This window comes from Medicago sativa, chromosome 3 (assembly GCF_051527215.1).
Source record: "Medicago sativa cultivar Bolivia chromosome 3, Bolivia_mono, whole genome shotgun sequence".
NCBI classification, from domain to species: domain Eukaryota; kingdom Viridiplantae; phylum Streptophyta; class Magnoliopsida; order Fabales; family Fabaceae; genus Medicago; species Medicago sativa.
Window position 1 is genome coordinate 65522482 of NC_140751.1, and position 14772 is coordinate 65537253.

The 14772-nt window shown below is 32.7% G+C and overlaps 1 protein-coding gene and 1 long non-coding RNA gene across 2 annotated transcripts; one reads left to right on the forward strand and one right to left on the reverse strand.

Moving 5' to 3' along the window:
- Window positions 1-214: 214 nt before the first annotated feature.
- On the reverse strand, window positions 215-3878 carry LOC146939250 (uncharacterized). The gene is made up of 3 exons (XR_015031604.1): window positions 3536-3878; window positions 3314-3436; window positions 215-469 (listed from the first exon to the last, which is right to left on the reverse strand). It is a non-coding gene; the product is annotated as an uncharacterized LOC146939250 (long non-coding RNA).
- Window positions 3879-11134: 7256 nt separating this feature from the next.
- Window positions 11135-13788, forward strand: LOC146939251 (isoleucine N-monooxygenase 1-like). The gene is made up of 2 exons (XM_085753001.1): window positions 11135-12173; window positions 12881-13788. The coding sequence occupies exons 1-2, from the start codon at window positions 11202-11204 to the stop codon at window positions 13508-13510; spliced, it is 1602 nt and encodes a 533-aa protein (XP_085609127.1). The 5' UTR covers window positions 11135-11201; the 3' UTR covers window positions 13511-13788.
- Window positions 13789-14772: the final 984 nt, after the last annotated feature.

Genomic DNA, 14772 nt, shown 5'->3' on the forward strand with positions numbered 1-14772 from the left:
TTTCACATCGGGTGTACCAGGGAAGCCGATGTCACGTAGGCGTAATTCACATCGGCAATAATCTGCACCGATGTGAATTTAAGTTTGCTAGAACACGTTTCACATCAGGTGAATATGCACCGATGTGAATTATTAAATTCTGCTTCTAGTGCTACCATTTTGCTATCTTCCCAATCAGCAATGGAAGAGATGTGCTTGTGAGCTCTGTCATGATTTTCCTTACCTGACAAAAATCCATTCATTTCCTTAATCAAATTTTACCACAAATATACAGTACATTCTTTTATTTCTTTTTCCACAAATATGAGTGGTGGAAATATCAAATGAAGAAAACATACGAGCATATCATAAGTAAGTTAACTGAGCTGGTTTGTCTGGGCGTTAGTGAGTAAAACATCAACATTCCGATTTTGAACAAAGAGTAGTATGTACAGATGCACATGTACATTAGTGGAACAAAAGCAAATGCCTGTACAAGAAAATGAAGGTAAGTGATTTCATACAATCTTACAAAGATCAGAGTGTGAACAAAAAAGTATACCACAATACATGATTCACATTACAAAATATAGATTGTTGTATTTTACAATACAGGGACACTGAACTCTAAATTGAAGTGAATGCATATTTGATGTTAGTAAAACAGTTGAGCACAACATTGATGAGATTCAAAAAGAAGTTTGTCTTCATTTCAAATCAAAAGTGGCAACGTAGAATCAAAAGCAGTTTATTGAAGCAAAGACACATGCTGACCAAAACACTAACAAAGCCCATCTTAATTTGTAAAAAGTAACCAACTATGAGAGTAATACTCAAACATCCATAACGAATTATCCTATACATATACATGTATACAATCATGTTTTGTTCTAAATTAAACTTCTGAAGGTATAGAAGTTATGTCAGTTGAAGCATTAGCAATGGCTGGCGTGGGATTAGGGATTTCGTAAAATATTTAGTATGGTTGGCAGTATAAAAAAAAATAGGTTGTTAAATTCTGATCATGTTATCCAAACATGTGTGTCAAAAGCACCAAGAGCACCAAGCATGAGATATAAAAATTGGAGAACTACTATTTATGTTCTCAACTCAATTCTAAACAAACCAAATATATAAGATGGAATAATATCGTTTTAAAACTTAGAGGAACAACATACATCAAAGATACCAAAACAAATTCCAACAAAGTTCTTGAATCAGACAATTAAAAACGAGGTAAAATAAAAATTCTTACAAGGATATCCGTTAAGGAACGAATGAAAGATGCTTCTGGTCCTTTTTAAATCTATGAAAAATTTTTTTTTTTTTTTGAACAATCTATGAAAGAAAATTTTTAGAGAACTAATTTAATCACAATTCACAAGTCTATTGGGCTGGTATATGATTTGAGACATTTGAATTTCCTTCTCCCTCATAATTTATGGAAAAGGCTTGTTTTCATAGCGTCCTTGTAAGACTTTTTATCATAGCTGTTCATACTTCCTGTGTAAGACATTTTTTAATTGACCTCTTTTCCTTTTTGTTTTTTGGCTAAAATTCTTTCCTGTTTGATGAATTATTTTCTTACTTAAATAATGAAAACAAAAGGACAATATTCCAATCACGTGTGAGTGCCTACTTTACTAGAACATTCACTCATCATGTCCTAGTGGCTAGTGCAAACTTTCTATGGTTGGCAACTCATGGCAACATGTGCAATGACCACAACTGATAATCAAAAGAAGAACTTAACCTGATATCCATGTGATAGATGCCCACCATGGGGGAGATCAAGTGCCATAATTCTCTCATGAGGTTTCAATAACAAGTAAATTACCCAACAGAGCAACAAGGATGTTAAAATATTATGCATCAAAAGAGATATGATAAATGAAAATGCTTGTAAAATTGAACTAAAGAAATACTTAAATAATGAATCTATGATTCTATAATTTTAGTCAACAAAGTTTAAAGTAAAGTGCTAGAATTTTTCATTAACCATCAACGTAAAACAAATCAAATACCACAACCATGATCTAATACAAAAAGCCACTGCACTTTAATGTTATGTAATTTTTAGATAGATAATTTAAATAAACCTTATATAAAAAATAAGTTGAAGTCATAAAACATGTGATAGCCAATAAAATATCATCAAATAGGTAGTACAAATTATGTGTACCTTAATTAGACAAGGTCATTATGAAAAACAGTTCTAGAATTCAAAAAATGCCATTATGTATGCCACGCATTCAATTAGATGATTAATCATGTTGATTATTTTTCTAGAATAAGCATACTTTAAAACAATCTCACATCAATTGTTTATAGATCATATCAGACAACACCAACCAAAACTGGGCACACAATTGACGACTAGACTCACAACTAGTAGCATCTCCTAAGTGGTGTATGATGCTTTGTCACACTCAGACACAATGTGAAAAGGAAAGCAGCTTCAATGAACTCAGACAAGTGCAGTCTAGAGACATACGTCCCACTTGATTCAGAAAGTACCAAGTATAATGAGATAACACATATAGCTTCAAATTCAAAAAGAAAATGTTCCAACAAAAGGCCTTATCAGACAAATACTTTTCAATTCAGGGAACTTAATTCAGAATACATGTACACATGTTCAATCATTCCAACAACCTTAACTTATCAAAAAAATTTAGAATTAGGAAAATTCTTATCAAACTATAATATAAAAATCTAACCACATTACGTTACTCGAATATACACAGCTTCAGATTAAAAAAATATATCACAGAAACCATAAACCTCACGTAGAAAATCCATGAGTTTGTGTCTTGTTGTTGTTCATTCAATAATAATAATACGTACATTCTTATCATTTACCCCATAGTTTACACATCCTATAATATGTTGTCAACTATTAATTTACATCGTATACTAAAATACTTCAGAGTTCTAATAAACACGAAGCACAAAAGCATGTCTATAATTGCCTTGAATGAATTTACAGATTTTCACAAATATTACATAAATAGTAAGCGATCGTGTTTCTGGTCTTCAAATGCTCGATGATAGACAAGTTCTAACTACCAAATGCAATGAAAATAAAATTTAATTCAGCAAAAAGCATGTCTACCAAATGCACATCTGTTAGCATTTGTAAGACTAAACTCAAATCAAGTTATAAACGCAAGGTATTAACTTTAAATTCAATGATATATTGTGTTCTCTATGTAACAAAAAAACAAACCGTATATGAGAAATAAACAATTAACAAATTCAAACATCTAACTTCAAAGTGTAAACAAACAAATTACTAGAGTGAAATTGTAATTAATTAGATCTGAAGACTCACCTGATTCAGTGTTGAATTGAAGGAGATCGACCCGGCGAGAGATTCGAGTGAATGAGAGAAAGCCAGAATGAGTGATTGAGAGAAAGATTTGATTCAAAGTTCAGAGTTCAACAAGTGTGAATCCTGTTTCAGAGTTAAACGAGTGAGTGAGTGGTCAGATTGAGAGAAAACCAAAACGTGTGAGTGAGAGAAATAAGAACAAGATGTGAGTCTGCGATTCACCTGATTCAGATTTCAACGAGTGAGTCGGCGATTTACATCGAGATTGAGTGAGTGATTCAGATTGAGGTTCATGCTCAACAAGTGAGATGGCGATTCAAAATTTTTTTTAACAAGAGATGGCGATTCAAATTGATTTGAGATGTTCGATTTTTGGGGAAGGGTTTGCCGTTGGATTTTTTGAGTGAAGAGGGAAACCGAAAATGTTTGTGTGAGTGATTGATTGAGTTTGGGAGAAGAGATTGCTGTCACGGTTTCTCTGCAAAGAGGGAAGACGAAAACATTTTCTCAGTGAAGAGGGTAAGTGTGAAAACGTGAAAGGGAAAGGGAAAGTGAAAATTGTAAAAGTGACACATGTTTTTCCCCACATGTATTATGTGACTGATGTCCAATATAGTTCATCCAAATTTCAAAAATGCCACCGCGTTTATATTTCTCTACAGATATTATTTCCACTGATGTGAAAAAGCTTCAGTTCACTAGTTTTCCCTTCAGGCATTTACTCCACTGATGTGAATACTCCACAATGTTACGTTTCACATCAGGTATTTTACCACTGATGTGGAAATCCTGTTGTGAAATGTATATTTTCTAGTAGTGTGCTAACAAACTGGCCCCACCTTGAGTGCTCTTTTCTCACGCGTTTGCTCACTCTACTCGCCTGATTGCCAAAAGTTCCACTCACTCCTTGTGACCTGTCCTCCACGTCATCATTCATTACATTACCCTCCCCTTCAAAAGCAATCTTGTCCTCAATCTTGTCTCTCAATGAAAGCACCAATGTAATGCTAGTGATAACAGTGGAATAACAAGGGAATAAAACTGAATTTGATTAATGGAATTTGGAATTCAAGTACAAACAGCAGGAAATTTCTCAGTGATTCATCAACAATGAGTGAAATTGGTACAATAATTGTGAGAGTACAGGAGAGAGAGAGATTAGGGAAGAAATGTTAACATCACAAATTGCACACCCTCAAAATGGATTCTCTTGCCTCATATATTCATTTGCTAACAAACTGGCCCCACCTTGAGTGCTCTTTTCTCACGCGTTTGCTCACTCTACGCGCCTGATTGCCAAAAGTTCCACTCACTCCTTGTGACCTGTCCTCCACGTCATCATTCATTACATATTGCTGTATCCAGTTGCATGGGTGGTGAAGGAAAATTAACTGCTGCTGTAAACCTTGCTTATACTTTGGCTGATATGGGTGCTAGAGTTGGTATATTTGATGCTGATATTTATGGTACCAAGGAAGGCCTACCTGCTGATTTGGCTCGACCATTAATTGTTGGGCAGCGTGTTATTGCCATTCATCCAAAGGCAAGGGAGATTCATGATGGAAGTGTACTACTGACTGTTGACCATTGTAGATACCGGGTTCAGTTTGACCATCATGAACTTGGGGTTGAATTTGTCATGGATATTGACTGCATGCCTTTGTATCCATCTGAAAATATGCCCATATCTGTGGTAAGACACCATATCATTTATCATCCCAACGTTCATATATTAATTGAATATTTTGACAAGCTTTTCCTGTTGAAGAAAGGAGGACAAGAGAAACATGTTGGGCCACTTGGACACCATTATGCTAATTTAATTAGATACTTTGAGAGGGTTAAAGGTGAAGGTACGATTAAAGATGGAGAATATAATCCAGCAACTTGGATTTTGAAAGTCACTACTTCATCTAAAGAAATGGAATTAGAGGTTGATCTTTCCGAGGTGTTCAAAATTTCAACATTATACAAGGGAAACAAAGCTCTTATTCAAGAACTAAGCACTGCAGCTCCTTTTTCAAATGAACTTTGTTTTCCTTCAAAGTACTCTAGGTCCTTCATCATCCAATTTATGACTTGTTTATGGAAACAACATTGGTCATCAAGTACCACGATTAAAGTCGAGGCTCAAATGATGGACCTAAAAAGTATTCAAAACAACCATCTTGACATTTCACTCAATGGGATCTAGGAGGGTGTTCTCTTGTTCATTGGAGGTGTCAAGGGAGCTCTTTATCAAAATAAGAACTCGGGTCGAGTTCTTCAGAGGTGGAAGAGACTGATGCAGGAGGGTTTTATTAGTAATTTAGTAGTATTTATTATTTAGCCAAATCTTAGTAGTTTTCTAGAATTTTCTATTATTATTTCGTTTTATTTTATTTCGGCCCACAGGTTTGTTATTTCTTTCACTATATAAGCAGAACTTATGTAGCCTAAGAGGCACACTTTTTGATTCAATAAAATTATTCGAGATTTTCTCTCAAGTCTGGTGGATTCCGGAACCCTATTTTCACAAGTTTGTAGCTTGCAAACTTGTTCTTTCTACCTAGGTTTAGCGCTTGCTAGCCTACGCTTCCGTGCTGCGTCAGAACCTTGGCCTTCATTGCCTTCAGAAACACTGGAAAGGCAATATAAAATTTATGTTTCAATTACCTTTGAATTAGCAAGACCTCGCACGTAAGGATCACCGAGCGATCATCACGTGTAGTTAGCCATCGGAGGGAAAAGCCTAATTATATACTCAGTGTTAAATCCCATTGGGTCAGGTGGTGCCTTATCCAATTAGGAACATCACAACGGCTTCATCACTTGTATGGTCTACCTAAGATAAATAAACACAACATATATTTTACTTATTATCCAACAATGAATATACAGAAGAGATTCGAAGAATCTTAACTGCTGCTTACTTTTATGCAACCAAAACAGGTAAACTTGCTCTGTTGTAAACAGATAAAAATTGCAAGTCTTTTTAACCCTTAACTTTTATATCGTCAACTTGATAAAAATAAGTAACACGAATTTTTTGGATGAAAGGACAATCCCTGTGGATACGATATTCTACTTATAACTTTATTATTTGGTAAACGATTGGTACACTTGCCATTAGTCCGACCGTGCATCAATATTCTCTTAAGATTAAGATATTGTCTTTCTTTTTCACCTTCCTTCAGATCTTGTTGCAAGTCTTATAAGATTCTCTTTTGCTTCAGATACTTCCTTACATGTTCAAAGTCTTAATGTCTCATAACCAAAACTTGATTTAAGAGTTAGAATTTAATTTTATGGTCCTGTACACTTGAACACACATTAACATATCCAATTGTTCGTTTACCATCAAAACTTTAAAGACATCGTTTAAAACCCATTTTGGTTCAATATTTTGTTGGATTATTAAAATAAATAAAAAATAAACGCCACATAAGGGGTGTAATGGCAGAATGGGAAAAAAGGGTGTTCAATAAAAATTACTTAAAATTAAATAATTTTATCTTTTTAAAATAATATTAAAATTTTAATGTAAGTTTTTATATATTTTGAAGGGTAATATAAGTTTTTATTTAAAAACATTTTGGGAAGTAGTATCATTCACATGTCAAGTAAAACATGAGTTTCTTCAAACAAAAAAAAAAAAAAAAAAAAGAAAGTAAAACTTTAGTATATTCATGGTAGTTCTCTTAATAGTTTCGGTGGTTAACTAGACTCTTACAAGTCTGTGGTCCTAAACTTAATTTTTTGGCCTAACATAATTTTTTTTTTTCAATCATATTTTCTAACTTAATTATCTTTTATCATGTTTAATTATTTTAATTTTATGTTTTAGTGGTTTTTATATTGATTGAATTCATAGCTATACGAAGTAAAGAGTGTTTTTAATTCATACCTTCCAAGTGAAATTCAAAACTGAAACTCAAAACTAAAATCATGTTTTCTTTCTTTTATACTACGTGGGTTGCTGTAGTTGGCCATGGGGTTTTTTGGCATGCATGTGCTCAATTCATGAATTTCTCGTTATCCACGTGAATGCATATGCTGTAGGGATGTCCTTCAACAATGATGGTTTGCGTGTAGTGAGAGAGTAGTGTTTGCGAGCCACAAAACCACGCATTGGAGATATATTCCAAAATCCAAACTTAATTTGGTCACACTTCGACTATAGAAAGATGATTAAATTTTTAATGAAACAAACTACTAAGGTTTTTTTTTTTTTTTTGTGAGTTTGGAGGGAAAGAGAGGAAAGGTTTGTAAAAAAAGAAAGGAGTAAATGGAAGAAATATATAGGACATTAGAAGAAGATGTTTTGGGGGACTTATTTTTTCTTCAAAATATAAAACTTTCCTCGTTTGGGGAGCTAAAAATTGTACTCCCTCCATCCCATAATATAAGCAAAAAAAACTAATTTTCTTTGTCCCAAAATATAAGCAAAAAAGACACTTTTATCCTATTGAATCTTGTTTTTTAAAAAAAATCTATTTTTCAAGAAAAACTTTTGTTTATTCTCATAAAATTAAATGTAAATTACATTTAATTTTCTCTCTCTTTCAATTTTTCCATAACTAATAGACAATGAGAATTGTTTTTACATCTTCCTATAAAAATTTTTCCAAATAAAACACAAAAAACTATACTCCAAATTCTTATGTTTTAGTTTTCTTAATAAGTGTGTTTTTTTTTTTTTTACTTATAATTTGGGACGGAGGGAGTATTTGAGAAGGGTTTTGAGAGGTTTCAGAGGGTTTATTTGAAGGGAGCTTCTACGGTGAAGTCAGGAAACTGACTTTTTTGAAAAAGTTAAATTTGATTTTAATGTTTGATTCATTTTTAAATTGTTGATTACTGGTTAATGATCAATAATAATTCATCTTGTAATGCTTGCAACATCTTGAACTTACAAGTACTATTTTATCGTTGGAATCTTTAACAGAGTTGATGATATTATGTGATAGTCTTAAGTGTTACACTTTGTGGGATGCTACGCTTATAACAATGTAGGATAAAATTAGATTAAGTGTAGTCTTGTTAATCTGATGAATTGATGATACTATGATGACTTAACTTTTGATGTCATTGTACAAACAGTGGGGTGTTACTCATTACATTTTTGATGTTATAGTGTTAACTTCACCAAAAAAGTCATTCTTATGACTTCACCATATAATTTTCCTTATATGAATTCTTCAAATTTAATTTATGTTGTTATAATATTCTTAAAATTAACAATATATTAATCATAAACATCAATTTATCACTCTCTAAAAAAATACTCTTTCAAAAAATGTGAAAGATATTTTTCAATTTTCCTCTATTTTTCTCTCCCCCCCGAAGCCTTTCATCCCTCTCCCCTCCAAACTCCCAAACAAAACCTAAAGGTCTTCAACAGAATTGAACTTTCATTTTCTCTAATCCATCTTCAACGTCTTGGTACTCAACTCGCTTCTTTAGTAACAATCCCTTAATGTCTTAGGTAAGTCACTAACCATCGAAGATTTGATTGTGCGTTAAACTGACAACCTGAACACGTATTGTTGACAACCCATAACACTTGTTGAACAAACCTAGATCTGAAAGGACAAAATCGATATCGTTAATCAAGCGAAACAAAGAGGAGCAAACAAAAACACATTTTGAATTAGGTGCAATGCACGGTGTAGCTGCTAGGAGCAATCAACCGCTCATCTGGTTGATGTTCATATAAGTCACCATAGATGTTTCTTTTTCGACCTTCTATAAAGACATGATAAAATAGGTTTGATGCAAAATATGACATATAATATACAAAAAATGAACAATTAGCAATGAAAATAATCGATTATGTTTGAAACACATAAAATAGTAATTTTTTTGAGTAAATCTAGCTAATAAATATTATTAAAAAATTTATTAACCAACAAATAATATATTAATGCAATATTCCTTAAAAAAGATTAATGCATTATACAAATAAAAGAATGTATTAATATTTATATATGTGGTTTGTCTTGAATTTGAAGAATGAATCTAAAATCCAATCCACACAATTGTTATAAAAGCACGTCCAAACACATACAATAATTTTCGTATCACTTGATTGGGTTGACATGCATTTGTGTGGATTTACTGGGGTTAGGTTTATGCCTCTCTAGTTTTTTTTATATTTCTTTTTTTCATTTTTTTTAATAATATATATTAGCACATGGCAAGGACGGGAATTTGCAAGACATCCCAACTTAGTTGGAATGTCTTCTAAGAGATAAACATGTCTATTTTAATTATTTGTCAAAAAAATGTTTGTTTTAATTATTCTTTCAAAAAAAATTATTATATTAAAGGTCGTTAACTTGTGCTCTTAGGGTACATGTTAAGGATTCTATAAATGAAAAATATTACAAAACATTAATTTTCAACCTTTAACAAAATAAATTGACACAATTTCCTAAATAAAATTTCTACGACGTTGTATTCCTTAACATATACCTAAAGAAACAAGTTAGCATTTCCCTTATTTTAATTACATCAAACCATCTTATTCAGATACTATCATTCTTACTGTATGATTAGGATCCTCTATAAGCTAAAGAGACAGACAAAAACAACAATGAATCATAGTACCAAGTAGGTCCCATTCATTATTAATTCTTACATAATTTTTTCAAACTTCTATGTGTACTTCCCTTACTCCTTCCTAAACGTAGTATGACCGAATTCTTACCTAACGAATTTTTGGAAGGACTTTACATTACACGGAGACCTTAAGATGAAGGGACACTCGGTCCAGCGTAGGTACACGTCTCTTGCATCTGCAATAAATGAGTAAAATGTGTTAAATATCAAAGTCTTTTTTACTTATTACTTAGTCGCCCACCTTTAGTGGGTCGGAAACCGGTGCGAAAGCCAAAAAAAAATAATGAGTAATTTGTATAATTTTAAAAGATTTTCAATATTTTTGTTCTGTTTGATAAAAAAATAGCCGAGAACTAATTTATAACGGAAGATTTATAAGTTAACTTATAACTAATAATGGATAACTTGTCAAAAAAAAAAAACTGATAATGGATAAGGTATTTTATTGAATTTGTAGTATTTAAAAAAATTAATGGTTGAATTGACTTTTGTATATGAAATGACATTAAAAAATGTGCATTTAATTAATATTCATTTCTTTCCGTTAAGATTGCAAGGTAAAATTGAGATAAATAGCGATTAACTATAGAATTTAAGCTATAGTAAGCTTTAAGCTATAAACTACATGAATTATCTTATTAAAAACCGCTATAAGTTAAAGAAAATAAGCAATAAACTCGTGTATATAAATGACAGTTATCAAATACATCTTTCTTAATAATTTGAGTTTATAAGCTCCTAGCCATAAACTCAAATTTATGTCTTATCAATTGACGTGATAACTGTTTTCACCTCAAGTTTCAAATATGGTGTTTTCAAGATAAGAGCTAAAGAATTTGTTAGCCTCAAGTTAGTGTAGGTATGTCCCTACATTGGACACTAAAGTTTCGACCTCAAGTCCACAAGCATTTTCAGTGTACTGATGGCATTGGGTTTAATGTGAGCCTTCAAGATTTTGTCCTTTATAAAAGACACATTGTTGACATACCAAGAAATGCGTGTTTATAAACTATTCTTAGCCTCAATTTTTAACCAATGTAAAACTTGTTAGTATAGCAGAACAATCACAATAACAGCTAATGTTACAAATTGACAAATTCTGTTAAAAGGTAGGTATGCAATTTTCAGAAACTATTTATTATTATCATATATATTAATAACTAAATAAAAAAGTAAATAGGAGTTTTATTCTATTATAAATAGGACTTAGACTTCTCATTAGTGACCAAGCACAACCACTTAAAACATATTGTTCCTTTGCCCCTTGATTTGTTTTTGTTTGAAAATGCTTTCCCAAGTCATGAGTTACACTCCTAGTTTCCTCTGGTTACCATCCCAGTCCTTTTGGCTTTTCTTGATTAACATTCTTTTAGGCTTTATGATAATCAAAACCATAAGATACTACATTATTGAGAATCCTAACAAACCTAAACTTCCCCCAGGTCCCAAACCATTGCCTATAGTTGGTAGTCTTCCTGAAATGCTTGCAAACAAACCTGCAACTAGGTGGATACACAAGAAAATGGAAGAATTGAACACTGAAATAGCATGTATTCGTCTAGGAAACGTCAATGTTATCCCTGTTACTTGTCCTTCCATTGCCCGCCAATTCTTGAGAAAACATGATGCTGATTTTGCATCAAGACCAACAACCATGGCTAGTGATATCATTTCCAATGGCTACGCGACCTCAATTCTTGTACCCTATGGTGAACAATGGAAAAAGATGAAGAAAATTCTTGTTAAAGATTTGTTCTCTGCACGAAGGCATCAATGGCTTCAAGATAAAAGGAACGATGAAGCCGACAATCTTATGTTTTACGTGTACAACAAATGCAAAAATGGTGGCCTTGTCAATGTAAGGACTGCTACTCAACATTATTGTGGTAATGTGTATAGAAAACTTTTTTTCAATAGAAGGTACTTTGGAAAAGGTATGAAGGATGGAGGGCCTGGTCTTGAGGAAGTTGAACATGTTGATGCTGCTTTCGTATTACTTAACTGTGTTTTTGCTTTCTCTGCATCTGATTATCTACCATGCTTGAGGTTACTTGACTTAGATGGTCATCAGGGCAAGGTAAAAAATGCAAAGAGGATAATTAACAATTATCATGATTCCCTAATTGAAGAGAGAATCCAACAATGGAATGATGGATCAAAGAATGTTGAAGATGACTTGCTAGATGTTTTGATCACGCTGAAAGATGCCAATGATAAACCATTATTGACAACGAAGGAGATCAAGGCACAAGTTATGGTAAGACTTCACTCACTTCCTTTTATCTTTCTCCTACCTTTATAAATACCTGGTCTAGTAGTAAAACGACACAACTTGAACTAGAAAGTCGAGGGTTTTGATTCATTGCTTATTTTAAAACAAGTGAAACGATTCATTCAGTTTGGTGAAGAGATTCATTGTTTTTCTTTGGAGAGTGAAACGATTCACTTTGATGAGTGAGATTCACTTTCTTAAAACAACAAAACTCACGATTTTTCAAAAGCTAGTGAAACGGTTCACTGTAAGATTGTGAAGACAAGATTATGTGAGTTACTTTGTTACACAAATTCTCGATATATAAGTTTCGGCATACATTCAAAACCATCTAAACCAAAATAAGTGATGCACTGTAATAGTGAAATGATTCATAAACCTAAATTTTTAACTTCATTTTCACACATATTTCCAAAACCTATATAAGTATTCTTTAAGTCCGAAAGTTTTCCATGCCTTGGACCGGGGCATCATCCCCTCACCCTAAATTTTGGTTAAGAAAGAAAAATAGGTTTACATATTAATTTTACCATTTAAATATTTGTGATGGCATGTATACATTTTTGAAAAGAATTTGTGTACGTATATTTAAAAATAATAATAGTACAATATATTTAAATTATGATTTGATTGCATATGTGCTTGGTATATTCAAATTAAACTCATTATATTCGCATTAAATTTCTATGTAGGAATTGATGTTGGCATTCGTAGACAATCCATCAAACACAGTTGAATGGACATTGGCTGAAATGTTAGATCAACCTGAACTCTTTGAAAAAGCCATAGAAGAATTGGACAATATAGTTGGGAAAGATAGGATGGTCCAAGAATCCGATATTCCTAAACTCAACTTCTTGAAGGCTTGTGCAAGAGAAGCGTTTCGCCTCCATCCCATAACAGATTTCAATGCTCCCCATGTTTCTTTGAATGATACAATGGTTGGAAATTACTTCATACCAAAGGGAAGTCATGTACTGCTTGGAAGAAGTGGTCTTGGGAGAAATCCAAAAGTTTGGACTGAACCCTACAAATTCAAACCAGAACGTCATCTCAAGAATGATGGGTCAGATATTGATTTGACAGAGCCAGAATTGAAGTTCATATCCTTTAGTACAGGAAGGCGTGGTTGTCCTGGTATCATGCTTGGCTCCACAATGACTATAATGCTATTAGCTAGGTTACTCCATGGCTTCACTTGGTGTGTACCTCCCAATATAACAAGAATAAAGTTTGTCGAGTCCAATGGTGTTATGGTTCTTGATGAGCCATTAACGGTGGTAGCAAAGCCACGATTAGCAGCAGAATTGTATGACTTTTGAAGTATGGGAAAATAAGAAGCTAAGGCTTATCAAATCCACATGTTTATCTTTGTAATTAGGTACAATTTAAATAAGTTTGATATTAGGTTTGAATCTATGTTGTTTTTTGTATATAGAAGCTTTGAAGCTTTAAAGGCATGAAGCGTGAAAAGGGAAAAATATACTTAGATAGATTGATATATGAGTTTCATACATCTTTCATGCAATGTTGCTAATGAGAAGTTATCGTTATCTGTTTGGGCATAGTATTATTAAATGAAAATGAACTCTTTTGCATAGTGGTTTATTTTACTATTTATAGATTGAAAGATAAACCAACTCTTAAAGTGCTTGGATGACACGTGTCTTCGAATTTCCATTAGCCTTCCTTTGCTATTTTTTTTTCTTTTAATTTGAATCTTTGAAGATGAAAGACTTGGAACTGATTGCTCGAAAGGCTTCTTGAACACACTTGATATTACATAGTTTTTAGAAGTTCTGTAACTTGAATATTGAGTAGCTCTAGATGTTGCTTGGAGTCTCCTTAATTCGATATAATAGTCTTGAAAATTTTATCTTGTTCTTGATTTTCTAAGAAAATATGTATGAATTCGATCGAAACATTGTTATTCAAAATTTGAGGTGCTACCAAATGACATTTTTCAAAATTTTGATTTTCAAATTTTAAATAAGTGCAGGAAAATGAATCGCCTTTTAAGAGAGAAAACATTTGTTACCTTATTTCCATCTCAATCTTGGGAAGTGTAACGATTTCTCATGTTGCCTTGGTAATTGGTCCAATTAATACCTAGTTTCACACGACTTCCCAAGTTTCATTCTCCTTACGATTTTCTCTATAGCAGTAATCTGAAACATTTAACCAAGCATAACAATCCCACATAATCTATCCTTGCTTAGAAAAAATATTTTGAGTGGTTTCTCAAACTTAAATGCCATAATACTTATTCCGTTTTGTCCGTCCCACTTCGTTCACACACAAAGGAATTTCGATCAAAACTTAGGATCTCCAGATGGCCCTATGAAAGCCTTTGGAGATAATTTCTTTTTGGTATGTTTCTCCCTTCAACTTACGGCATTATAGTCTTTTCGTACCAACCTCAACTAATTGCTCAACAGTTCTGTCTTTCCCAAACTATACCTAGTTCAATCCTTCTTTCCACCAAAGATGTCCCTAGCAAGATGACTTCTTCAACTTTTGAATCAATTGAAGCAAAAAGAAAGAAAATGATATTTGATTTCATTGTCCTACCCAAAAGTAGATG

Bases quoted from the DNA above. Each gene is read 5' to 3' on its own strand.
- LOC146939251 (XM_085753001.1), top strand. From the start codon at position 11,202: ATGCTTTCCCAAGTCATGAGTTACACTCCTAGTTTCCTCTGGTTACCA. The intron at 12,174-12,880 runs GTAAGACTTCAC...ATTTCTATGTAG, and splicing joins AGATCAAGGCACAAGTTATG to GAATTGATGTTGGCATTCGT.